The following is a 25,414-nucleotide window of genomic DNA, read 5'->3' on the forward strand; positions in this document are numbered from 1 at the left end:
TAAATTTTGGATAGCTAGATGTAATCTACCCAATTTTGTTGCACAAATTCCAATGAGCTGCGATCTTGCGTACCCAAATTTTTAGAAGAGCATCTTGTGCTGAGCGTTGGAACCAGGTTTTGGTAGCAATGCAGTGAATCATGTCAACTGGTGAACAGTTCGATCATCCCTCAGATGTGGCTGAGTATAGACCGAGCAATCAAGACAGCTCAGGCCTTCAGCTTCCCAGACATCATGTTCGAAAGTCCGGACTTGGCGACAAGTTCTGTCCCACTCCATATCACCAAATATCTGCTCTTATCACTACGCTCTTTGGCTTTGCGCAACCTACCGCTGTATTACAAATCCGCCTTGCTCTCCTTATCCCACCAAGCCGCCGGCCAAGATCTAAGTTGGCCACTTCGGCCTCGTCGTTCAGGGAGGACCGAACTACCACCGAGCCTAGCATACGTACGATCGCGAAATATCCCATTTCGGTATACATCGCTCACCACAGGTCCCCGAGGAACGCGCGTATGTGGGTAGATGCGCGTGCATCGATGTTTCTTTCACGTAGATCAGGCGGGCCGCGTGGGTCCGCTCCCCAGACATATACCACGGGCCCGTCGAAGGATTGTATGTTACGGGATCCTGCATACTCCGGACTGAGTTAGGGCGTAAGTCGTTCTAGTATGCGTTATCGCATACAGTCCTGTTCGGACACTGTGATCACCTGTAGTTGCTGTAATGTTAAAGAGATGATACTGCTTCTAAACCTGAGCACACTAGCATACCGCCTGCGTTTGCTGAATGCACATCGAGTGTGGGTTTGGCGGGTGGAGAGGCCGAAGTAACTCCAGCAAGTGCTTTTTGGGTGGCCTAAAAAGAGTTGCACCGCTGGATTCAGCGCCTCAAGCATCAATAGACAGCCTTTCAGTGTGCACCCCAGCAAAAGCCACTGCTGGAGAGCCATCAGTGAGTCTAGATAGGTACTTACGGATGCGGTAGTATCCCAAACTTCATTGTACAACGAACGTTTCTGCCAAAGCAGTCTCAAGATGAAATCTGTCGACTGACGGTGCCGGCCAAGAAGGTCATACAGTTGCCGACGGTCAAAGTTTGCTAGAAAGACGCGCATAGTTGGTCCTCGGCGTACAATGATCTGGCGACCTGCGTATGCCAATCGTCATTTCCCCTCCGTCACCGGATGCCTAAAGACATTCGTAGATACCTCTGCGCGCTCAGAATGCGTTGACGCCTAAGCCTCCGATGCTTGGCCACACCGTCTTGGTATAGCGACCCTGAGTAGAGAGCCCACTGTTGGGCGCCTGGAGACGTTGATCGCAAGGCTCGCTATCATGTCGTGAACGCGGCTTAGATTCTCGGATCTTTGCTCTTCCAGCATGGCACGGCGAACCTAGGACAGGTATAAGTATCTGGCTGTTCTCCCTTCGAGAGCTCATCATCCAACGCAATCCTCAAACCTCAAGCAACTCACTTCCACTTCAACCTCAAACGCTCCTCCAGTGTGTCTCGTCAGCCTCTTTTGTTTCTGCTCCCAGCTGATCGTTTCTCCCAGAACATCAAAATGCAATTCACTCTTGCCTCCGTCATCGCCATTGCTGCCGCTCTTGCTCCCGCGGTCAGCGCCTTCTCCGTCTCCGTAAGTCACACCCCGGGCTAAGCCTCAAACAGAGAGTATCCTCATCTTGAACGTCCGCTGACTTGGAACCGCTTCCTCTAGAACTGCGAGACTGGCCAGTACAAGAACTTCGGCGAGGCTGGTAACGGAAAGTGCCAGGGTTTCAACACTGGCAGGAGCGTTGCATACGACAGCAACAAGGGCCTAGCTCTTCGCGTCTTCGCCTCGACCAACTGCCAGGCAGGCGAGGAGATTCTTATTACCGCTCAAAACAGCTGCCAGGAGATCCCATTTACTGGCCTGTCTGTCCTGGCCGAGTAAAGATGGTCGCATACATTTTAGCAAGCAACATACTTTTCAAGCATTTCGGGGAGTGAAGAAATCTGGAGGCGATGCTATCCAACATAGCGTAGTCGTCCATCGTGTATCTTAGTTACTTGCACTCGTTGTGCACAATACAATCGTCAAACCATCGATATATGAAGGGTGCCATGGTTTAGCAGTGATTCGTGTGATTGATATGGCGCTGAGTTGGTCCTCTTTCGTTAAGGTGAAGGGGTCGGCAAGTCTCTTCATCCATCGGAGAAGAACGTGCACTTGTGGTCCTTGGAATTATTCCCGGTAGTCGATGGATAGACGTGATATTCGCTCAATGAACGTCGCATGTATCAGATAAGATCGTGCCTAGGTAATGGCGTTCATGAGAGCTCGCCGACACGTGGTAGCACGCAACCGCAACATCATCGGCCCGATTCGCCCTGTTCCTGAACGATTTGTAACGCGAGAATGACGCCACGTCCCTGCACCGCTCCAGGGCGACATCTCAACCCCACAAACGTCTCTTCCACCACATAGCCTAACTCGATGCTCTGGCGTCCCCGGTGAGGCCGATCTAGATCACGGTGCTTTGCCTACATCTGCCGAGGTGTCGCAGCCGGGCCCTAGCCTATAGCGTACCTCTATGACGTCGCTATGGATCAATCTCGGACGAGTCCGTCATTGTTCAGCAACATACTCGTGGAAACGCTTAGAAATGCAAAACTGATGAAGCACTAACGAATCACTTATAGACCTGCATTGACCGCGCACCAAAGTCGCATCACATTTCCAACACACGACTTCCAAACATCAATCTCATTGCACTAAACACTTGTCTTTTTCGTTAGATACCCATTCACATTTCAGCAACATGGCACCAAGAAGATATGAAGCCGAGAAGAAGGACCCTGCCCCATTGGGCAAGCCCCTCGACTTTGCTTTCTCCAAGAAGACCGCTCAGAACCGATTCCTCAAGGGCGCCATGACCGAGCGTCTATCATCATGGGACCCTCAGAACCTCGAGGCTCGTGGCGTTCCTTCCAAGAACCTCGTCAACGTCTACCGACGATGGGGCGAGGGCGAGTTTGGCGTTATCCTGACCGGCAACATCATGATCGAATACGACCACCTGGAGGCTGCTGGCAACCCCATCATTCCCCGCGGCTCAAAGTACGAGGGCGAGCGGTTTGAGATGTTCAAGGAGCTTGCGACACAGTCGAAGAAGCATGGCTCTTTGATCGTCGGACAAGTCAGCCACCCAGGTCGCCAGGTAACTGAGACCATCCAGAAGAACCCAATCTCCGCATCCGACGTACAACTAGAGGGCAACGTCATGGGCATGACCTTCGCCAAGCCACGCGCTGCTACGGACGAGGACATCAAGAACGTCATCGAGGGCTTTGCACACGCAGCTGAGTACCTTGAGAAGGCCGGCTACGACGGCATCCAGCTTCATGGCGCCCACGGCTACCTGCTCGCACAATTCCTTGCCCCCAGCACCAACAAGCGTACCGACAAGTACGGTGGATCTCTCGAGAACCGCGCGCGCATCGTCACCGAGATTGGTCAGGAAGTACGCAAGCGCACCTCTTCCAACTTCGTTCTTGGCATCAAGCTCAACTCCGTTGAGTTCCAAGACAAGGGTTTCGGTACCGAGGAGGCCGCAACTCTCTGCAAATTGCTTGAGGACAACAGCTTCGACTTTGTTGAGCTTTCCGGTGGCACCTACGAGCAGCTTGCATTCGGCCACAAGCGCGAGTCTACCAAGAAGCGTGAAGCTTTCTTCCTCGAGTTCGCCGAGAAGATCACACCCTCGCTCTCCAAGACCAAGACCTACGTTACTGGTGGATTGAAGAGCGCCGCTGCCATGGTCGACGCCCTCAACACCGTTGACGGTGTCGGTCTCGCCCGTCCGGTCTGCCAGGAGCCAGAGCTCCCTCGCCAGATCATCAACGGCGAGGTTCACGCGGCGATCGACCAATTGACCGACGACAACGACTTCGGCATCACCAACGTTGCAGCAGGAACACAGATTAGGCAGCTGGGTAAGGACCAACAGCCTATCGATCTGAGCGACGAGAAGAACTTCGAGGCCTTCCAGAAGGACATGGGTACCTGGGCTCAAGGCTTCTCCGACGATAAGACCGGAAGCAAGTACGGTTACGTTGACATCGAGAGCGCCAAGGCTATTCCATACGGTACTGCTGCTCCCGCTTCGTAGATATTTCGCATCGATGAGGCGTGTATATAAGTGGAACGAATAGGATCGAATTCCACGACTGAATACATCTAATCAACATCTCTCATGCACTGCCTAACCTCTCCCTCCTCTGGTGTAGGAGGTCTATCGTAAAACTCGTCCTCACTAATCTCCCTGATAACCTCAATCCGCCACCTCTGCGTCTTAGCCCCCTCATCCTTCTCCCTCAATACCACCTGCCTCCTATTCTCCCCACCAACATCCATGACCTTCAGTACACCACTCGCTCCATTCCCAATCCACCACGTTCCATCACCCCACTGTCCCACCTTCCAATCCGGCACATGCGGCGTGTCGTCCGCCCGTCTCAACACCGCTTTCGACGTGTCGTCTGCGTAGACGTCGAGGAGCCGGTTTGGGCCTAGCCACAATGTGCGGAGGCGGTAGAGATTGGGGGCGGAGGGTGAGGCTACGAAAGCCCAGAACTGGCCTGAGTAGTAGCCTTCGCGGGTTAGTTTGAGGAGGCCGGTGCTGTTTTGGGTGCCGTGGTCGTTGACGATGTCGAGGGTGGGGTTGGAGGGGTTGGAAGTGTTTGTTATGCGGTGGAAGTGGGAGAGGGAGAGGGGGGTTTGAGGGTTGGCCATTTGGGGTAGTTGTTGACGTTGTTGGAGGTGTTGAAGGATGATTGGAACTGTGAAGCTGCGTGGATGATACTATTTTGTGAGAAGAGTACCGAGATTCTTATACACATGGCATCACAATGCATTCATTTTTTTGTTGAGGGAGTATACCACTTCAGCGTGGCCGGTCAACAGCCGTTCCATGTGGCGCATAGCACGAGACCGTCAAAACGGGTAGCGGGTCGACGTATCACGAACGTGAAAGTCTGGAAAATGAGGTTTCGATTGTAGGCCTGAATTCATGGTTTAGGCTGCGATGAATAAGACCAGGGCAATACGCCGATCACTTGACCAGCTGACAGTCAGCCACCATGCAGGGCCGTTGCTAGTAAGCCTGTTGTAGTCAGTCGTACATTTTGTTGGGACAGGCACAGATCTTTGAAGGTCACGATGACAACTTGTTGAGGTCGCAATGAGTTGAAACGAGGATGAGATGGATACGATGGTCGTGGACAGAACGATGGATGACGTCACATTATTGTTTGACGTCCCTGGGTGTCATGCACGTCGTCATTGCTACAATGTGATAAAGATCTCAGGTAGGCTTCTTTAATAACCTGAAAGATACAGAAAATAGACCAGAACAGTATGGGACGGTAAACTCGTGTGATCGCGATGCCAAAACACTAAGTGAAGTATACGAACGTCTCCCGACATCGCCTCAACGCTGCAAACTATGTCCAGCAATCTCACAGTACCACTGGCATCTACTTCTTCTCACCTTTCGTTCTTTTGGCAAGTCTCTCACTTTTCCGCGTCCCAGGAGTCTGCAGAGCTTTTCTCTTAGCCGGTGTTCTCGCTGGCGTCTTCGCAGCCTTCGGACTAGGCCTCTCAGGTGGGCTTGGAGCCGCCGATCTTCGAGATTGGTCTTTGGTCGCCGCCTTTGGTAATGGTTTTGGCTTCGGTGAAGAGGACTCAGCGGCAGGCAGTGGGTTGTCGTGGTTGACTGCTGGCGAGGCGGCTTGGATGGGTGCGGGAGGCTCTTCGAAGTGTACCATTTCATCGTCTTCTTCGCTACCTGAACTGATTGAGATGAGCTGGGATAGTTCCTTTCCTGGGCGAGACTGAGGAGTTCCTTTCTTCCCTTCTACGTCCACTTCCTTGGCGGACTGCTCTACATCAACCGCCTGTAAAACTTCGCCTTTCTCCGGGATATACTTTCTAAAAAGACGGCGCTCCTCCCTCTCACCCTCAAGCTGTTTGTTAAGCTTGCGACTTTCCGCAACACGGTATATTGTAGTGTCTGCCGCAGGGCTTACGTGTGGTGATAGGCCCTCACGTATAGAAGGAAGCCATGTCCCGGGAACTTCACCTTGCGTCCTCACAGCCATTGCGCTGGGCGGCTGGTGTAGTGGAATAGTGTTACGGGGCTTTTGAGCCCTCTTCACGGCATTTGACGCACGTTCCTTTTCGCGATGCTCACGGATGTCTTTAGTGGTGACGCGTGGTCGAGGTGATTGTGGTACTGTTGGGTCATCATCCCGAGAGATAACAGGAATGTAGGCGCCATCATCTTCTTGTTCAAGTTCAGTTTTAATGCCATGCGAAATCTTCGGTCGTGGCGTGTCGACATCTGTAGAGCCTTTGGCACGGCGAGGTGTAGGATTAGATGGACGGAGCATCGGCTGTTCGTCTTTACTAGGAGATACTTCCTCACTAGAACGTTTTGCGGGCTTCAGACGCTGCGGCGAAGGCGTGTCATCGCTACTATAAGGACCGCCTCGACCACGACGAGGAGTTGGATTTGACGGCCGTGCTAGCGGTGAAGATGAGTATTGGTCTAAGAAGCCTAGATTGGATGGACTTCCGTGATTTCTTCTACTCTGTTCCGGTGGCGGTACCTTGAAATCGTCAAAGTTGAGATTGAGATCGGGCGATGTGGGCAGCGGCCGCTCTCGTACTGGGCTTATGTGCGATGCTGTCGGATTGTAGCCGAGCACATCCACATCGGGCTCGTCATCTTGTTGTACTTCTTCCTCATGAATCGGGCTTTCCTCTGGTTGACCTGCAGAAGATGGAGACTGGACGACAACCTCAGGAACGTCTCCAGTAAGATCCACTTCAGCATTCTCTTCATCCTCCATGTGACGATCACGTAGTGCGCCAGCATTCTCTTCGGCCGCCGCATTGTCCAGCCTCCTTCTTACTCTCCTCTCAGCCCCATCATCCCTCATACGTGCATCGTAATCATCCCAAAGCTTACGCTTAGCCCTCTTCACAGTAGCTCCGCCCTCTGATAACGTCAAATAAGTGCCAACCATCCGATTCACCTCATTGTCAATTTCTTCATAAAGTTCATTTGGAGTCTCCATACGTTGTTGTAGGTCGGGCATGATCTGAAGTGTGCGGACAACATGATAGACGGCTAGTCGAATCCTTTTGCGGTTGTCTTTGTTACGCTGGAAGAACCAACATAGGCCTGTTGCTGCCGCAGCACCGCCGGTGATTGCCACTAAGACGTCGCCATACCGCTGGAGAAAGGACGGGAGTGTGGTTTCACCGAAGAGGTATTGGGTCAGGGTCTTCGCGACGATAGATGGCGAGGGTGTTTGGAGAGGCCTGTGGACTGGTTCGGATAACAACGCGGTAGAAATGTGTTTGATTATCGTAGCCTTGGGCGTTCTCGTTGTGCGTATGGCCTGCGACGCCATATTATATGGTAGTAATTAATCTGGTAAGTTTATAGCTTTTACTGCGAATGCGGTAGCGAAGGTGTCGTCTGACGTTCGTTGAGGTCGTTGAGATACAGTTGCAAGAAATTAAACAGTACAATTAGGGAAAGGCAGCGCGCTCGATTGCGATGTCTAAAAAGAGCTTTTCAAACAACAAGGCTCCTGACCTTTGTATAAACCACGAAAATGTAGTCGCGGCGTTGTTCATGTTGAGAAAACAATGAACAAAGAACGTAACGATCCGAACAGTGTCGAAAGACCGCGTGTTTTCGATGCGGATGGCGAGATTGAGCTTCTATTGAGCTACATCAAGGCTCAGTCGAAACTCAGCCTCGCCATCCGCACCGAACACACGCGCTAGCGATGGCGGTACCGAGTGGGTGTTGGTTGCGTACAAACAAATGACCCCACTGGATCCATTCACCAAAAACACGAACGATATGCGAAAGCCAGCCCACAGAGATGGGGTGATGTTTGGCTTTATATTTTGGAGTACTTGAGCCCCAGTATCGTGGTCGACAGAGATTGACTGACATGCTGCAGACCGAACGTCAACGATTTTGCAAAGACCTTCACCAGACCAGACGTATCGTCTTACCGATCCCTCATTTCTCCACACCTCACCCGTCTCTATTATCCATCTCTTCCCATCTCCCGTATTCCTTCCCCTTCCCCTCCTCTTCATTCCCTCCAGATCTAAAATCCCTTAACCCTCCCCACCCCCGTCAGCGGAATCCCAACACCCCTCTCCCTGCCATCCTGCCCTCTCCCTTGACTCGCCGGTCCCCCAAACCCCATGTCTCGCCCATACCCCACACCACCACCATACAGCTCGCGGCTATCCCAATCTCTTCCTTTGAACGGCCTCGCGTGACCGGATTGTTTGAGCCACTTAGCGAGCAGAACACCGACGGTTGCCCATGCTGCGGCTATGAGGAGGGCGAAGATGACAAAGTACATTGTGGTGGTTGGTATTGTGAGAGGAAGTGTGCGAGGCTTTCGATGGAGCAATGGGGGATGTCGGGATTAGACGGCGATGTATTGCGAGATGTAGCAAAGGTAGAGGGACTAGACGCCAATGCCTAGATACGTAGGCACGATGCCTGCAGCGAAGAAACAGATGAATCTCGCCGAATAGAAAGTGCAATGTAAAGAAGGAAGATGCGATGCCAATGGGAAAGCGGAGGTCATCGGCTGTAGCAGCGGCAGCGCTAAAAGTTGGGGTAAAGATGGGGTAAACAAAGCTTATAGCTTCCTCCTATCCGGAGTCGTGGATCGACATTGCGGTCCTCCTAGGTGCGCCATTGGCCGACAAGAACGAAAACCGACACGAGAAATGGAGTTATTGGAAAAGGTGAAGTGGATGTTGAAATGGGTAACATGGCATACACAGCGAAGTAACTTGACTTACAACTTACGCTTCTCTACTACAACTGCGCAATCAAAGGGTATACGCGCACCTACAAGACCATCTACGACCACACACTCAGGATCCGCCACTCGCGCTCTCACCAGCGTCCTCCTCCTTCTCCACCTCCTTCGTCTTTTTGAACCTTTCTTCCGCTGCCTTTGCAAGCACTTCTCTCCTGCTCAACCCACCCGTCGCACTACTACTACTACTCCCACCCACCTTCCCATCTCCTCCTGCACTCCCCAGCGTAAACTCACCTCCAGTCCAACCCCCATGATCATGCACCTCCTCCCCTCCATCATCTCCCGGATTATAAAACTCGTCGTTTCCTACACTCCTTCCGCCACTTTTCCAATCATCCCTCGCAACCTCCCGCTCAATCTGCTTGCACAAGTTCCAGAAGTTGCGATCGTGTGGGCCCCAGACGTTATGCGCCAACTCATGGCACAGCGTATTCCGTATAGTTTTATAATCGCGATACCCGTCGTAGGCATCTGTGCGGAGGCGTAACTCGATGACTTCGCCTTGATTTCTGTTCAACCCCAGTGTCCGACTCTCCATTGTAGTATGCATAGCAGGATCCATCTCAGTAAGAAGAGGCACGCTGAATTTGTGCGTGCGCATTGCAGCTTTAATCCCCGCGTCGTCTCTCAGCCGTTGAAGAAACCTTAACGAACGATCTGGATTTGGAAGATACGGTAACGGCCGCAGGGTGTGAAAAGTATATTGCGCCTCTTCTTGTATCTTCTTGTAATCGCGGTTGCGCGCTGGCAGGGCGGCTTTGATAGGTCCCGGACGGCGGGGTGCGGAGGCGGCGGATATGGTATTGTTGAGGGAGGAGACGGCTTCGGTTGTGCTGCCCATCAGGGTTACTTTCTTTGCGACGAGCTCGGTGAGTGGAAGCGAGGCGTTCTTGAAGGGTGGCTTTTGGAGCCCGATCTTCCCGCCTACAAGGAACTTTTGGTTGGAGGGCGGTATTGACAAGTCGTTTACGACGCGTTCCGAAAGGTCGGAGATTGTGGCATCTTGGGCGAAGGATAATGCAATTGCTTTGCCGTGGTGGGTGAGGGTTATTTCGATGTCGGAGCCGGAGGGCGTTGGCGCAGATGTGGTGTTGGCTTCAGCCATGGTGGAAGCGTTGTAGGGAGTGGCGAGATGTTCAGGCGGTGCGAGGGTTGGATGATTCCCAGGCGCGATCTAGTATACGGAGTAAGTGATGAGGTTAGTGGTGATTAAGATATAAAGCTTCGCAGCATGCGGCCGAGCTCTAGCCATGCGTTGTTTCGGTGACGTTCTGCAAGGCTTCCACGAGATGACGGGGTCGCCATCGGAATTTGTCATCACTAAACTCCGATGCTCACCATGCTGTTGACTGTTCACCACCATCGACATCGGGCCGTTGTGCACACTCGCAGATCTTGGTACCAGGGAACCTCACTCGCTTGTTCCCGTACTCACTGATAAATAATCGTTACATCTGCTACTTAAATTCAACGTCGCCGGGTATCAATAAAGCGTGTACTAGAAACATACGCTAGCAATGCCTGAGCTATAACCCAGTAGAAGCCATCGAACGACACCCGCATTACGGCCAGCTGGAATACTAATCCAGTTTTGACTCTTCCTCCACCTTCTTCTTCTCCTCTTCTTCTTTCTTCTTGCGCTCTTGTTCCTCTTTGGCTAGTGTCTCTGGCGACTTGACCCATTCTTTGACGTCCGGGTCCCATCGGTGTCTACGCATCGTTAGTCATGACTTGCCCATGCGAACAGACAACTCCGCTTACCCATGGAAGTTCGTCTCTATTAAAGCCTTCTCCTTGTACTCGTCCACAAGTATTTTGTCGTAGTTGTACGGCACCTTCGCTGGGACGCCCTCGAACATGGTCTCCCGCATAGGATACAGCTCCGATGTATCGTACCGATGGTAGTTCTTGCATACCCACTGACCCGGGTTCTTGTCTGGATGTGTCTCGCTCAGTCCAGTTATGTCGATGAACAGGCCGTTGCGCAGGTCGATCCATCGCGCATCGATAATGTTCATGCCATCGCCACGCTCGCGCTCCCAGATCCACGGGTTGACATCGAGGAGGTATTCGCGCTGAACAGCGCCATCGTAGGAAGTGTAATGGTATCGAGTCTGGTTGTGTACTGCGCCTAGATGTTGGAGTGTGCTGTCGGACACCTGAGTGTCGAGGTCGAAGTCCCACGGAAGACGCTGCAGAGGCGTTAGCACGTATTGCAAACAACTGGAGGCAGAACTCACCTTCCCATTCCACCACCAACCGAGCAATGTCCCGTGTGCTATCCAGGTATCCAGTTCGTTTTCGCGAAAGAAGTTCAGGTAAGCGCGAACCATGTGCGATTGCGTATCCGTTCGCTCTTCGTCTGAGACGACACCCTTGAAAAAGCGCTTGTCATAGTGGCCGAGCGTAATACTGCCTCTGGAGAGGTGTCAGCGAACATGCTACAGGCTGTAATGACACTGGCGAGTTGCAAGGCTATAATGACTTACCCGGGCTCATGAAAGTACTTGGTATCAGGCTTCTTCTTACCTTTCCTGCTTTCAATACGATCGGCCAAGTTGTCTCCTCCGTGATGTCTGGAGTTTGGTGTCGGTGTGGCTAGTGAAGAGGCGAAGAGTGTTGCGGTTGCAAAGGCGGCTGCGCATTTCAGGAACCGCATGGCTGAGGCGTGGATCCCACTTCAGGCGTCCAGTCCAGATAGTATACCGTCTCTGAGATAATGAGACGAAAGGGCATCAACAGTAACAAACACTTGTCGTATGACGTTATTATGATCGCTCAAAACTCCAAGGTAGAACCGAGCAAAAGTAAGCAGCGCAGCGTTTCGGGAAGGTGATCGCGTGCTCAAAGTTCAGCGATCGACAGCCGTGGGGCAGGGAAGGCGCGTATAACGTCAGTGAAGAGGAAGCAACCGCAGGCGGGACAGAGAAGATAAGAGAAGCGCAATGGGGCCAACCATCGGGTCACAGCGTACGGGAGGGGAGTCAAAAGGCTTCATGACGCGCACGCGACAGGTTGCCAGCCTGAGCCTGTGCCTGGTGCCACCCACTTGCTCCTCCGCAAGCCTTGTACTACGTAAACCCATTCGCGCCCCCATTCCCCTTGCTCGTTACAGGTGTGCCGGTTTTCCGGGGTATCATGGATATTTGGCGAGCTCGACAGGAGACGTCGTCCAGTGACACGCGGCGTTGCATGATTAAGCTTTCCAAGATTAGGATTTCTTCGGGTTTCGGATGGCGGCTGCAGTTTGCCGGCCGTTGTCGCCGTTGGTATGGCGCAGGCAGCGCGGCAGCTGTGGCTGGTGAGTCTTTGCGCCGAACAAATTAGATAGCCCGATGTCTCCATTTCGCGATGACCTCGTCTCTGTCTGTTCTGAGGACAGAAGTTGCTGTGCATGGCCTACGTATGCCAATAACGAAGTCGCATACGTAATTACTGGAAGCGGGAAAGCATTTTTCGCTAGACTTATTTACACAGGTGGCCTCGTCAGCATCTTCGCTCTAGGTACGAATCCTTCGCGGACTACCTGCAGACATGGATAAACAAAGTTCCTTGTACGCTCGTACAACGCGTACATGTTTGACGCCACTGGCGCTACAATTCAAGGGGCGCACAATTTGCCAGGTGCGAGGATACATGGTCCAGAAGAGCGGCTCGCCAATCTGCTTTACCCCAAGATGCAAGACTGCGGTACGTTATGGATTAGGATGACACACGGACCATATGACATGACTGTAGTACAAGAGTGTGCAGCTCTGACTAACCCTGGTTGTGACTGCACCTGTAACAAGTATCGTCAACTTAACGGTCACTTGCAGTATGATTCGGCAGCACAAGATGGGGACAGAGTATGCACGCGTGTGTAGTATTACATTTCCAGACTTTTCGCTGTGCCTACAGCAACTCGCTGACCCTTGAGCAAACGCTAGACCCATTCGAACCGTTGTACGCCGTGAGATTGTTTAACATCTGTCTATGAGACGTCCATCGCTTCCGCGCCGTTGGGGATCGCAAAGGAAACAGCGCCCGCATCGCCGATTAAACGCTGTTCTGAGTCGGAGACGAACTATTTGATAAATTAGCAAGTTCTTTAGACGAAGCATGGGAACTTACCTTGACACTTCTTGTAGGGTCGTAAAAGAGGGCAAAACTTCGCTGCACGTCTTCGATGGTGACCTCCGGCCCGTTCCTCTTCTTGCGTATCAGGTCGGAAGTCGTGATGAGGTTGCTCGCGTATCGCAATCCAGTTTCCTGCCCGATCTTGGTGAGCAGCGCCAAAGCGTCAGGGGACACATCGACCTCCTCCTCTTGCGCTCGTATCGAAATGATCTGCTGCATCTCCTCCGAGTTGTATGCGTGGGTACTGACAATAACCACGCGATCTAAGAAGTCGAGTGGCAGTCCGTGTGGCGATCTGTAGTCTGTTCCCCGTATTTGTGTGTTTCCTCTGTTGCTGGCCATGATGACAATCGGTGCTAGCTCGTCCTCAAGCGCGCGATTGACGAACGAAAAGCATTCAATGTCGAGCATGTGGACTTCGTCGATGAACAGCACACCTGGTACGATGGTAGCTTTGCCCTCCTCTTTCCACTCTGCGACCTTGGTGTTGATCTGGTCTCGCACCTCGCTGCGGATCTCGCCTGTGTCACCAGAGAAGAGCGCTAGGAAGCCCTGGGTCCTCGAGTTGATGACATCAATTTCGTGCAGGCTGACTGTGTGTACCACCTCGCGCCGCTGTTGCAGCTCGCCTTCGGGACATTGTACGAATTTGGTGTCGATGCCCATTGCGTCGTAGTCTCGGGAGCGCGTGTACGAGCGGCCGAGCTTGGTGATCTTGCCCGAGGCCTTGTCGATGGAGATGATGTCGCCGGCCATGACCTTTTCCTTGGTCATTGCGTCGATCATCTTGGTGCCCATGTCGTAGACGGTCTCCATGTCGGTCGTCTTGATGGTGAGTTTACCCTGCTTGTTGCTCTAATCACAGTCAGTATCGCCCCGTCGCGCAATCAAACTCGTACTCACGCCTGTGACGCTGCGGTCAATCTGTATCTCGACCACCTCGCCCTCAATGACCTCGCTCTCCTCTGTTATCCGCACGCCAATCGACTTTCGGAAGGCCTGTGTGAGCGCCTCGGTCTTGGACATCTCCAGCGAGAAGATTTCGGACGAGGCGAGCATGGTGAAGGGCACGTCGGGGCCCAGCGACTGCGCCATTCCCATTGCGATGGCCGTCTTTCCTGTGCTGGGAGGGCCTGCAATCAGGACTGCGCGACCAGCAATCTTGCCATCTCGTGCCATCTTGAGTATCACAGCCGCCGCCTTGCGTGCCTTCTCCTGGCCGACGAGGCCCTGCGACGACACCTTGGGCTCGAGCGTGTCATCATCGACGCCGAGACCGCGAATGTGAGAATGCGCCGCGATGAGATTCAGGCCGCGGAGCTCCTTGCTCTCGGCGATGGTGGTGATGGGCTGCATGCCGTTAGTCAGGTGACTCCAGGTCACGTTCCTCACTTACCATGGCCATGATGATGTGCGGTGTGGTATTTCAGGCGTCGGGATGCGACAACGACATTTCGCGGACGCGCAGAGGAAGCTCCAGTTTACGGCGCACGGGCCCCCGCTCTTCAGCGGTTTGCTGTTTAGTTCCACTGGGCGCGTCGACGCGACTGCCCCCTCGACCCTTGGATTGACCGCTCCCCCGACCTATCACTTGCCAGCTGGCGGGAAACCCCAAGGCAGCCAGCAATTTCCCCAAGCACTATTCAAACTCTCGAACTTTCTTTCTTTGTCCTGTTTCTGCTTTTCTTCCATCCATCGCGCTGCTCCTGCCCTCAATCTCATTGGTTGCGTGCAGTAGCGGCTCCCGCGCTCGACCCTCTCACCTCACACCTAGTACACCGCGAGATGTCTGGCCAGCCCCAAGTCCCCAGCATTTCAACAAGTGTTGGCAATCGCGCCTTCACTGACAGGTTTGTTGTCCCCTACCCCTCGCTCCTCATCTGTCTACGCAGTCTTGCCACTGCCCCTCTCACCTGCGGTCTGTCATTCTAGCTTAAAAGACAAAAAGCAAGTACTTAAGCTGGCTATATTCAATATCTCACCAAGAGTGCACTCCGCATGGCGCTTTGAAATTACACACGTCAGGCTCTCGCCGTCTTATCTCCTGCGTTTGCTATCTGAGACACGCTACGATGAAGCTCGCGTTTTCAGAGTTGCACCCAAAATACTAAGATAGTTCCGGGAGGCACACACTATTACTCTCATGTTAAAAGTGCACCGATTCACTACCTCTGAATCCAGGATATATTTTGCTTTTCGGGGTGCAACCTATCAACACAAGCTTCATCGTAGGGCGGATTGTGCAGACGCACTTTCACCTGCCAAGACCCTAGTCTAGATTAGTGTAATGTTTATACTAACATATGATACAGCCTGCGTACTCGAACCTCATCTGCATACTCGCCCGCGCTCAGCAATCCGATGAGCTCGCGCGCTGGCAAGCGCCCACTGGAGCCTCAAGCTCGCGGCGAGAGTCCTCCAGACAAGCGAAGTCGTCCGCCAGACAAGCGGTCGGCGTTACAAGATAGGGTCAGATATAATTCACTCCCTCTGATAATGTGTGCTGACATAGAATAGTACGCCAACTCAGCAGTCTCCAGGATCCCGAGCCCTCCATCATCTAGAAAAAGCTCTTTAGCTGGATTTGTCAATGTACCTACCGGTCCGAGACTAGCTTCTGACTACCGCAGGCCGCGTCAGAATGTGCGAGTTCTATCACCCAGTAATTTTAGCAGTGGAGCATCGACGCCTACACATCATGCCCCTCCTATGCCTTCGATGCTGCCAACACCAGATCCAGGTGTGCTTCAACAACAGGATGTAACTAGTGCCACCACAAGCAATACTCCATTTACCATGAAATCTCTACGCAAGTTGAAAGAGAGGAAGAGAGCTATTGCCCAACAGACCACTATTACTGTCAGCACGTCCGTCGACGTTAAGCTCAATACTCAGGCACTGGACATTGCAAACCTTAAGAAGGAGCGTGATGATATCAAGAAGGAGCTACTTGAAATCAACAAGGCGCGAGAGGAGGAGCACGATGGTATTGTGCGCAGGCTGGTACAGGTGGAGGCTTTGTCTACACGCGTTGATAGCTTCACGAACAAAACAGAGACTCTTAACATTGTAAAAGCAGTCGCCAGGCCTTTAGCAGCGCGATTAGAAGCTCTAGAGCGTTCGGCTGCCGACCTTCCAAACTTACAACAGGAGTTACAGGACCTAAACGACGAAATCAAGGATGTGAACAGCCGGCTTTCCGAACGCATCACCAGCCACCAGGACTTGATTCTCAAATTCCAGGCTTTCAAGGAGACCGTGGAGAAGCAGACATTCTCCGATCAACTCAAGACTTTAAGCGACAAGATTACAGAAATTGAGGGAAACGTTGGCAGGACGTATGCAAAGGCCAGCCGTCTGCAGAAGAAATTTGAGGACCTAGAAGACGCTTTTACGCTGACTGGTGTCGAAAAACTGCGAGAGACGGTAGACAAGCTCAAAGACAGACTGGATAAATACCGTAACGAGGCCGGTGAAGACAGGGAGGAAGCGGCGGCTATGCACAAGAAGCTGAAAGATACGCAAGAGGATCTCAGCACCCTCCAGAAGGATTTCGACGATCTTTCGGATGACATTAACACGTACATTGGACCTATCAAGAACGACCACAAGAAGACAAACCTCGCCCTGTCGCAAAGGGTCGCGAACTTGCAGAGCAATGTTACCCAAGCTGAGTTGGGAAGGCTCCCTACTCGCCTCAGCGAGCTGGAAAACAATGCACGTCTTACAGAGAAGCTTCCGGGTCGCGTCGATGAACTAGAAAATGCTGCTTGGGGCCCTCACTTTAAGAAAGTCGGGATAATTGTTGCGCCTTCTTCTCCTGCTGCAATCACTCCACCTGTGACCAATGCAGACACAGATGTCTCGCTGCTCAAGAAATCACTGCAAGAGCTTCGCAAAGTTGTAGAAGGCACCAGTGGCCTGACGAACCAGGCTCAGACAATCTTCGAGCGACTGAACAACATGGAAGCCACTCTGGCTAACGCTCGGCCGCTCGACAGCATGGAGCAGAGTGTGGAGACGATGGACACGACGATGGACAAGACCTCAGTCAAGACGCTGGAAAAGGCAGCGGAACCGAAGGTCAAAGCTTTGATGACGACCGAACGCAAGGTTGTGGTAAGTATTGTTGAGGAAGTGGAAACCCGACTCACTGGGGAGATTCAAGCACTTCGCACACTGACGGAAACTCGCATGGAAGAGATACAAGCTTTTCGCATTCGATCGCGTGAACCTGGTTTCGCGGCATCGTCAGCTGATGCGAGGACAGCGCCATCCGAAGTCGGCGATCTCAACGGCATCACACAAGATATTGAGACGTTGTTCACTGAACTCGACAGTGCAAATGCCACCATTTCAGCTGTACAGGAGGTCGCCCCCACCCTCTTCAACGAACAGTTCGACCCACTCAAGCGCAAGGTTGAAGAGCAGCTCAGTACTGTCACTGCTACATTGGAGAAACATGCCTGTGATCTATCAGACTTGGCGCAACAAGTATCGAAGTCACCTTCACAACAGAACGGCTTCGGCCAAGCGCAACAAAGTCAGCTCAATACAATCTCGACAGAAGTTGCGTCGTTGAAGACGGGTTTAGCGACTCTGCGATTGTCTTTGTCGACCAAGGCCGACTCTGAATCGGTGAACAAAGAGCTGGAAACTTTCAATTTCGCAATGCGCAACATGGAGAGCCGATACGAAAACATCAGCACCGACACCCTGTATCAGGGCATGGTCCGCTGGTTCACTCAAATGTACCCGGGTCTGCCACAACTCCAGGACGAAATCCACCAGCTGCACAGCTGGATAGAGGGCCGCGCGAACCTTCTCGACCGCCTGAACCAGGACGCTACTCAACTGCATGGTCTTGTGAACATCGCTCCGCACTTGCACGAGATTGCAAACATCAGTCCGCAATTGAAACAAGTGGTCACCGACGCTGCTCAACTCCAGTCGGCTATTCAGGCTCATGGCAAGATGTCGACTGCGTTGACCAAAATTGATCAAGCTAGCTCTGACGCCAGCCTGGCAATTTCCAAGGCTGAGGCAGCTATGCGTGCATCTGGCAAGGCCGATCAAGCCAGCTCTGATGCAAAAACCGCGAGTGACAAGGTCGATCAAACTGAGCAGCGGCTGAGCGAGCAACTGAAGACGCTCGAGAACATCAAGGGCTCAGTGTCTGGTTTACAAACTTCTTTGCGGAATCTGAACTCGGCCACGTCTCCATTCGTCAAAGCGGAGGCCCTTGGTGCCTTGCAGGTAACTGTCAAGGCACTGCAGACCCAAATAGGTCAAGAGAAGCAAGAACGCTTGACCAGCACAGAAAAGCTTTGCACTACCATCGACGCCGATCATGGCACACGCGTTGACGAGGAGACCAAGATCAGAAAGTCTATCCAAGACCTGGAGCAAACGATTGATGTGGACAAGGCCACTTTCGCAAAAGCCGAGGTACTTACTGCATTGCAGGGTACACTGCGAGCCTTACAGTCTGAAGTCAGCAATACTCAGGCAGAAAACTCTGCGGCTGTAGAAGGCTTACGTTCAGCATTCGACAGTGATTGCAGCAAGCGCGACACCGTGAAGGGCAATATCCAAAAGCCCATCAAGGAGCTGGCTCAGACGCCTGCCAAGGCGCCCAACTCCGACAATGTTCCCTTCGAAAACTTCAAGCGTGTCATGGTGGACAAGTTTGCCTCTGAGAAGAAAGCACGCACAGATTTCGAGGAGAACTTGAAATCATCTTTGGGCATTGTTGAGGGAAAGATCACAGCTCTAAGGCAGGACACAGTGCGGACATCCAATGAGGTGAAACGAGTCTCAAGCGACCACGAGACCACAAAGCAAGGGATCTACGATCAACTCGCCGACATCAACACGGCGGCCGCTGAGTTGCGAGAAGTCTACGACAAGATGGTCAGGACGTACATTGAGCCGAACAGCGAGTTCTTCGGCTTGATCGGTACAGCCTTCGTGGTCCTCTCGCAAGTCCAACAAGTGGTGGAAAGCCTCAACCAGAACCTGCCAGTCGCACCGCTGAAGCTAGAATGGGACTACTACCTCCCAACACACGGTCAGCCCGAAACCAACGGCGCACCCAGCAAACCCAAAGGAAAGGGCAAGAGCAAGCAGTAAGCTGCTGTCTCTTCGCCCGATCCAACGTACCCAAAGTTCGACGACAACATTCTTTCCTAGGCCTTTTCCCTTGTTACCCTTTTTCACTATGTTATTTCCCCCGGCCCGAACAAAAGCCGCATCAACCTGGCGTTTTTACCGGCGGATACTGTGAGCGTTTTCATGCATGATACCCCCCTTAGCCTCTTGCGGCTCTTTTTTTTTTTTTTGCGTCTCCTCCTTTGCGTATTGCGAGTTTGATGAAGTGTGTTCTTTAACCTTCTCATTCTTAGCAGTGCCACAATACTGTGTTTTATGTATGTAAGTCCCACACTGCGTTGGGCATTTTTTCGTGTATAAGTCCTAGTTATCTAGGCATTTGGTGGATATCGGCGCCAACGGTCAGTCGGGCATGTGGAAGGTGTGGGTGATGGAGACGAAGGGAGGTGACGGTGGATGTGGAAAAGGAGGGGAGTTGGCGTTTGTAGTGGTAATGCGAGTGTACGGTAGAATGCAAAATGGTTCAGAGATTGTTCTACCCATACTACGATTGAGCTCGTTTTGTATTGTGTTTTTACATCACTCAAGGCATAAACTTCACCATACCGCGTACTGTGTCGAGGTAAAGCGTGAAGTATGTCTAGTACAAGATGGCAAGAATCAAAGCGCCTTCGTGTGCTCTATACGCAATGCTGTGCCCCAGAGCTGACCCTTGCAGCGTATTTCTGCCAACAGAACGACGTCGAGCTATGTGTACTAGGCCACTCCTCCATCCAACTTCTACCGCCTTGCAGCCCAAGTACATCCACAGCCCTCCATATCTCGAGCTACACAAGCTCCACGCATTCACATCCACATCAGGCATACAACAAGTTTTGATCAATCATGACATTTCGATTGCTATTCATCAATACTTTTTCTTTCCTCATCTCCTTCGTATAGCAACTCCAGTACTCCCTCCCACCAGCCCAGCCACCCCATTATGTATACAGAATCCCAATCCAGTAGCAAGAAGGAAGAAGGGAGGAACAAAGTCCAGTCCAACCTCATGGGGTATCAGAATTTGCTTTCGCATCGATCAAAAGGAAAACCACCCGCTAAAGTCGACAAGTGAATGATAAAACGCCAACAAGGAATGGGTGTGTGTGTGTGTGTGTGTGTGTGTGTGTGTGGGGATGTGTGCCCGTCGGGGTGGGAACGAAAGTAGGTGTGCGTGGACTGTCATGCAATACCGTTAATGTCCATCCGCCTCTTTCTCTCTACTCAGGCCTCTCGAGATTAACCCTCAAACTATACTTCAACCCCTCAATTTCGCAATACTCGGCCAAGAACCTCAGCCCAAACCTTACCGCCTGGATGGGCGTCGTATCGCAGCCCAGCGGCAGAAAGTATGGGCCGCTCATTTTCGCACCGCTCAGTTTCTCCGGTTCACGGGCTAGTCTCGCGTTGGACTCCCGCGCGGCGTACGTTTTCTTGTATAGGGACTGCAAGTCTTCAAGCGGCAGCGCGATACGCGCGTCTTGATAGTGCCGATGCATTTTAATAGTGTGGTCAGATAGTAGCGCGAAATTTTCCGCGAGCGAGTTGTGCTGGCGGGACGCCTCAGCTGTATTCGTCTGGGATGTGGCGTCTTGCGGGGAGTCGTGGGTTTTAGGGTTCTGACAGCGTTGGGAAACTTGTGTGCAGATTGCCGAGGCGATTATGGAGCTGAGGTAGGAGCGGAGGCCATCGAGATGTTGCAGGTCTTTTGTGCTGCGCGAGTAGGAGAGGCAGAGGGGAAGGAGCGTTTTCCAGGTGTGTTCTACCTCGCCGGCGCGGCCGCGCATGTTGAGGGAGAGGTCTTGGGCGAAGTAGGCGGCCATGTAGGCGCTGGGTGTTGTTAGTGAGGTTCATAAGAAAGCACATTTGTTTAAGAGGATAGTCGAGTGATGGGGCGTGAACTCACAGAATGCACTCAAGGTTAGTGACTGCTGCCCTCTTTTCGTCCTGCTTCGAAATCTTGCTGCTGGTGAGGATCTTCGTGGCTTCATGCTTGAGGGCTCTACCCATCTGGTTCCATCTCGCCGACGTATGCCCTAGCAGCGAGATATCTGCCTGCTTCTTGTTGTTAAGAGGTGCAGATGTAGGCTTCACGCCGGCTGGGGTTGCACCAGACCGGCCAGGCGTTGCGTCATTGCTCTCGGAAGACTGAGTTCGTAACATGTTGACCGACTTGAAATCCTTCTTAGGGGTTGCGTATTGGGTCTGACTATTTTGGAGAGGGGTAATGGGCCGGTCTTGGGTTGAGCCTGCTCTGGGTCGCTTAGTGGGCGGTACCGCCAATGTCGTCTCCTCTTCCCCGCGCGGCCGCTTCTCTGCAACTTTTGATGGCGTTGCAGTCTGTCGTGCAGCGACCTTGGGAATAGCCTTCTTCTTAATGACAGGCGGATCCGTGACCTTGGGCTGCGTGTCTGCCATAGGAGTCGCCTTGGAGGTATCGTTGCGCTCCTTCTTCTCGGCATTTGCTCGTTTCGATGGTAGGCGGAGAATCTGGCCAACGACGGGAGCCTTGGTCTTTGAGAATTTCAGCTTAACTACCATACTAGAATCTGTTTGTTCGGCTTGACTGACTGGTTCGGGTTGGGGCGATTTGCCGTTGCCGTGGATGGAAACTGAGCGCGCTCGGTTCTCTGACTTTGGTGTACCGTTGGACTGTTGAGATCCACTGGCAGGCACAGCCAGCGTCTGACTCTTGCGATCTGATGATGACACAGATGCGTCGGAGTCTGCGCGCTTCCGTTGTACCTCTATCCTATCGAGCTCTGCCTGTATGTTGGATGGGAGGGTGGGGGATAATATGTTTGGTAGGCCGTATGGGTTGCCCATTGGCTCGTGTACTGGCGAAAGCAGCGGAGGTAGGCCGTGTGGTGTTGAGTTAGAAGGGTCCGACTTTTCGATCTTGCCCTTGGAGCTCGTAGTCTCGCTCTTCGTTGTGGAAGGGGCTCGCGGCCGATTTGAAGAAGGGGCGCCTCTGGGTTTCCCGGTAGGGTTCTCGTCGCGTGTAGTACCAGAGGATCTGCTGACTGTCAGTAACCGAACGACATGTTGAGCGACGTACCCACGATTTCGGCGACTTGGGTTCGGCCTTTTGGGACGGCGCAGACAGTTTTTCAGACTTGCTGGCCCCATTCGCCTGTTTCTTCTCTGGCGCAAGACTGGGCGAGCTGATCTTGACGCTGGGAGTGTTGGGACCGTTTGCTTGCTTGACCTTGAAGGCTGAGAGGTTGGGTTTCTTCTTCGCTGGCTGGCCATTCGCGGTCTGGGAGCGTGGCGGTTCAGGTTCGGGCTCTTCGTCTTCTCCCGCCTGCAGCTCGAAGCAATCCTGACACGGCTCCCGATATAGATATGTCCTGTACTGCAAGTGCTCCTCCTCCGACTTGAATAGCCTTCCCAGCTTCCAGGCGTTGGCTTGTTGTTGTGAGTAGTACCGGTACGGATTCAATGATGGCGTTGAAAGAATATATGGTGTGCGCGGGACCGCCGTCTTTATGCGCTTGAAGATGCTGTCGAGGGCGTCGAGCTCGTCTTGGTCGTCGGCGGAAAGCTGCTTGCGCTTGAGGGATCGCGTCGTGTCCACGATGGGCTCAGATTGGTCTGGGCCCGACATGGCGTGTTACCTCAGGGTCTCGAACGTGCAGTCGGTCGCGTATAGCAGTAGTGTCGCGGGCCGACGGCGGTAGGTGCAGTGGAACGACGTGTGGAGGTGGAGGAGCATTAGGTGAGGCGCTCAAGCGGGGATGAGGTGATGGCAACGCCGTGGACGCGGTGTGAGGGTGGATTCGAGTCGGGACGCGCGTGGACAATAGCAGGGCGACAATCGCTTTCTCTTCACATGTCGTCAGTACAATAGACCCACGTGAGCGCGCATGTAGATAGCGCGGGCTCTCCTCTCTCACTCACCCAGACTACTGGCGCTGCTACCTCTGGTCGCTCTGGCGGGAATGGGACATCGCTCGCGCGCCGTGTCTATGATAGCGCAGCGACTTGGTGCGTGACGCCAGAAGAACGGCAATCTCGTGTTTGCGACAGCGCTGCGGTCAAGGGCGACATGTCGAGGTGGACATGGCTTGGCGGGAGGCTTCTCCCGCGCGCTTCAGCCCTGGCTGCCGGAGAGGCCTGCATCGTCCATTGGCTGCTCTTTGCTCCGACGGGCACCACCTCACTTCAGCTTGCCTCTGCAGACCGTCTTGACTTTGACTACACTCTAACTTGGGCAGCTTGATTCTGTCGCATTCATCTCGCGGGAACTCGAGTCTTATCGACTTCAAGCGTTTATTTGTTTCTACACGGCTGCTCGGGACGTCCCTGCTATTGAGTGGTCCCGAATGATCGGCATGGATGACATCAACGCGATCCGACTCCACGCATCCATATGTGCATCGCATCACATATATGAGCACCGGGCTGCTACCGGGACAACCTACAAAGGGTCCAGCCATGTCTTACTTCTCACGGTCATGACAGATTTCACGTCGCGCATTCTGTCAAAATTAGTATTATTGATGTTTGGGCTAACGAGGTTGCAGATCCCGTTTCACACCATCATCTACACCACCGGCAGAAGGAAGCACGTGTCGGCGATAATTCCAAAGTCTGATTCCTGAACCAAACGTACTTCATGGCATTGATTAGAGTTTCTCGATGCAGGTCGTCTCCCGAAGTCTCGCCAAAAGGAAACCCGGGAAGCACGCGGCGTCTTTCGAGGAGTTTGGTAGAGATGGTTTCACCCAAACTAATGCAGTGAAACGCAGTCAGTCAGCCTTTGTCCTACAGCTCTTCGTCATCCGTCTCGTCATCATCCTCGTCGTCCGCTGCTGTTGCTGCAGCTGGAGAGGGCTGTTTCTGTACATTTTCACTTCGCGTCGTTCTCTTCTGGAAGGGAAGTGTTCGAGGTGGTGGTGCGCCCTTGCTCTCCGCGGCTTCACTTTTAGAACTCTGTGCAACAGAACTTGCTCTCAGCGTCTCGGATGACCTGCCTCTGGGATGTGGTGCAGGTTCATCCTCCTCGTCTGTTTCATTGTCGGACTGCTCTGGGGTCATGGGTTCGGGCATTTCCTCGTCATCCTGCTCTTCGATCTTGGCCTGATCGATCTCCATCTGGTCGCTGTCTGCATCTGGTGTTGCCTCTGGTTCTGCTGCTTGTGCCGGAGCTTTGCGCTTCGACGTTCGCGATGCGCCTGCTTTGCGAGTCTTGGTGTCTGCTCGGGTCGACTGTACGGCCGCCGCTAGATATTGTCAATATACCACTACGTCACAACGACGTCTTACGAACCTATGGGCTTATCGACTTTTGCGCCAGCTAGCAGACGACTCTGGTCCCGGATCTTCCGCTTCTTCTCGTTTAGCAGTTGCATGAACTGCTGGAGCATGGCCGTCTCCGTGTCATTCTTAGTTTTGATGAAGTCATCCAGTTGCGCATTGAGTTTGGCGATGGTGTGCTGCTCGCTCTTGACTTGGACCTTCAAGTCGACCACGTTTTGCAGGGTTCTGGCGTGCGCCATGGCTGATGCCTGCGCCCACTCGAAGGGATTAAACTCAAACTCATCGTCCTCTGGAAGGACAATCGCACCCAACGTGACCTAGACACATCAGACAGGTTTATCTTGGAGAGCCACCATGTCGCCCACCTTGATGTTCCCAACGTCCTGGCGAAAACAAAGTTCTAGATTCTTGTTTTTCAGAGTGTAGACCATGCGAACACCGTCCAAGATGTCGGTCTGTCCGATTTCGGGCTGTTGCTGGAGCAGGAAATGAGACAAGACGGCGGCCCACTCGTCGTCGCTGCCCTTGAATTTGTGCTTGAGACTGGCGAGATTGCTGTGGGTGACTGGGGCGCGTCAGATGGCGAAACACAGTCCTGCTGTGGATGCTGTCTTACTCGAAGTCACATATGGGGTTTCGCCCTCGCAGCCCACCAATCTCACATCGAGAGGGCGAGTGCCCTGGTGCAGCACTTCGATGACGACGGTCTCGCCGCGGCCATCCGCAGGCTCGACTGGCAAAATGTAGCGGCTCGACATTGCTACGACGATGTGCACAAGCTAGGCGGGACTGCGGGAGGGAGCCCAGTTGGGAAGGTTTGTGATGGTGTCGCAAGGGAGGCTAGTCGCGATAGTGAGAGCGTCCAGGAACAGGTACCGGGCGTTTCAAGTGGTAGGGAATCTATTGAAACCGTAACTTGAACCACGTCTACCTGAGACGGCAGGCACACGAGATTATA

General features: G+C 53.0%; 10 protein-coding genes across 10 annotated transcripts; 3 read left to right on the plus strand and 7 right to left on the minus strand.

The window, feature by feature from the left end:
• Positions 1 to 1,567: 1,567 nt before the first annotated feature.
• Positions 1,568 to 1,942, plus strand: BKA58DRAFT_441186 (uncharacterized protein; the record flags this gene model as incomplete). The annotated part of the gene is made up of 2 exons (XM_046173799.1): positions 1,568 to 1,642; positions 1,724 to 1,942. The coding sequence occupies 2 exons, from the start codon at positions 1,568 to 1,570 to the stop codon at positions 1,940 to 1,942; spliced, it is 294 nt and encodes a 97-aa protein (XP_046024652.1).
• A 492-nt stretch (positions 1,943 to 2,434) lies between these two features.
• BKA58DRAFT_200378 (uncharacterized protein) lies at positions 2,435 to 4,194 on the plus strand. The gene has a single exon (XM_046165811.1). It carries the CDS (start codon positions 2,811 to 2,813, stop codon positions 4,158 to 4,160), a length of 1,350 nt encoding a protein of 449 aa, XP_046024653.1. The 5' UTR covers positions 2,435 to 2,810; the 3' UTR covers positions 4,161 to 4,194.
• BKA58DRAFT_200379 (uncharacterized protein) lies at positions 4,195 to 4,827 on the minus strand. Its single transcript, XM_046165812.1, has one exon. The coding sequence runs from the start codon at positions 4,781 to 4,783 to the stop codon at positions 4,229 to 4,231; it is 555 nt and encodes a 184-aa protein (XP_046024654.1). The 5' UTR covers positions 4,784 to 4,827; the 3' UTR covers positions 4,195 to 4,228.
• A 571-nt stretch (positions 4,828 to 5,398) lies between these two features.
• BKA58DRAFT_459709 (uncharacterized protein) lies at positions 5,399 to 7,470 on the minus strand (the record flags this gene model as incomplete). The annotated part of the gene is made up of 1 exon (XM_046174726.1): positions 5,399 to 7,470. One exon carries the CDS (start codon positions 7,468 to 7,470, stop codon positions 5,527 to 5,529), a length of 1,944 nt encoding a protein of 647 aa, XP_046024655.1. The 3' UTR covers positions 5,399 to 5,526.
• A 1,319-nt stretch (positions 7,471 to 8,789) lies between these two features.
• BKA58DRAFT_387541 (zinc metallo protein-like proteinase) lies at positions 8,790 to 10,241 on the minus strand. The gene has a single exon (XM_046170573.1). It carries the CDS (start codon positions 10,028 to 10,030, stop codon positions 8,978 to 8,980), a length of 1,053 nt encoding a protein of 350 aa, XP_046024656.1. The 5' UTR covers positions 10,031 to 10,241; the 3' UTR covers positions 8,790 to 8,977.
• Positions 10,242 to 10,472: 231 nt separating this feature from the next.
• Positions 10,473 to 11,751, minus strand: BKA58DRAFT_200408 (LicD family-domain-containing protein). The gene is made up of 4 exons (XM_046165814.1): positions 11,415 to 11,751; positions 11,166 to 11,343; positions 10,687 to 11,117; positions 10,473 to 10,635 (listed from the first exon to the last, which is right to left on the minus strand). Exons 1-4 carry the CDS (start codon positions 11,582 to 11,584, stop codon positions 10,506 to 10,508), a joined length of 909 nt encoding a protein of 302 aa, XP_046024657.1. The 5' UTR covers positions 11,585 to 11,751; the 3' UTR covers positions 10,473 to 10,505.
• A 1,093-nt stretch (positions 11,752 to 12,844) lies between these two features.
• Positions 12,845 to 14,515, minus strand: BKA58DRAFT_200393 (TIP49 C-terminus-domain-containing protein). The gene is made up of 4 exons (XM_046165813.1): positions 14,441 to 14,515; positions 13,948 to 14,394; positions 13,039 to 13,899; positions 12,845 to 12,991 (listed from the first exon to the last, which is right to left on the minus strand). The coding sequence occupies exons 1-4, from the start codon at positions 14,447 to 14,449 to the stop codon at positions 12,899 to 12,901; spliced, it is 1,410 nt and encodes a 469-aa protein (XP_046024658.1). The 5' UTR covers positions 14,450 to 14,515; the 3' UTR covers positions 12,845 to 12,898.
• A 90-nt stretch (positions 14,516 to 14,605) lies between these two features.
• On the plus strand, positions 14,606 to 19,384 carry BKA58DRAFT_387544 (uncharacterized protein). Its single transcript, XM_046170574.1, has 3 exons — positions 14,606 to 14,894; positions 15,357 to 15,510; positions 15,673 to 19,384. Exons 1-3 carry the CDS (start codon positions 14,830 to 14,832, stop codon positions 19,174 to 19,176), a joined length of 3,723 nt encoding a protein of 1,240 aa, XP_046024659.1. The 5' UTR covers positions 14,606 to 14,829; the 3' UTR covers positions 19,177 to 19,384.
• Positions 19,385 to 20,294: 910 nt separating this feature from the next.
• On the minus strand, positions 20,295 to 23,248 carry BKA58DRAFT_341186 (uncharacterized protein). The gene is made up of 4 exons (XM_046168343.1): positions 23,095 to 23,248; positions 22,257 to 23,020; positions 21,101 to 22,210; positions 20,295 to 21,024 (listed from the first exon to the last, which is right to left on the minus strand). Exons 2-4 carry the CDS (start codon positions 22,799 to 22,801, stop codon positions 20,415 to 20,417), a joined length of 2,265 nt encoding a protein of 754 aa, XP_046024660.1. The 5' UTR covers positions 22,802 to 23,020; positions 23,095 to 23,248; the 3' UTR covers positions 20,295 to 20,414.
• A 549-nt stretch (positions 23,249 to 23,797) lies between these two features.
• Positions 23,798 to 25,398, minus strand: BKA58DRAFT_200527 (uncharacterized protein). The gene is made up of 4 exons (XM_046165817.1): positions 25,073 to 25,398; positions 24,822 to 25,021; positions 24,467 to 24,773; positions 23,798 to 24,419 (listed from the first exon to the last, which is right to left on the minus strand). Exons 1-4 carry the CDS (start codon positions 25,212 to 25,214, stop codon positions 23,962 to 23,964), a joined length of 1,107 nt encoding a protein of 368 aa, XP_046024661.1. The 5' UTR covers positions 25,215 to 25,398; the 3' UTR covers positions 23,798 to 23,961.
• Positions 25,399 to 25,414: the final 16 nt, after the last annotated feature.

The sequence above is a fragment of the Alternaria rosae genome (assembly GCF_020736505.1).
Source record: "Alternaria rosae strain MPI-PUGE-AT-0040 chromosome Unknown BKA58scaffold_6, whole genome shotgun sequence".
NCBI lineage: Eukaryota > Fungi > Ascomycota > Dothideomycetes > Pleosporales > Pleosporaceae > Alternaria > Alternaria rosae.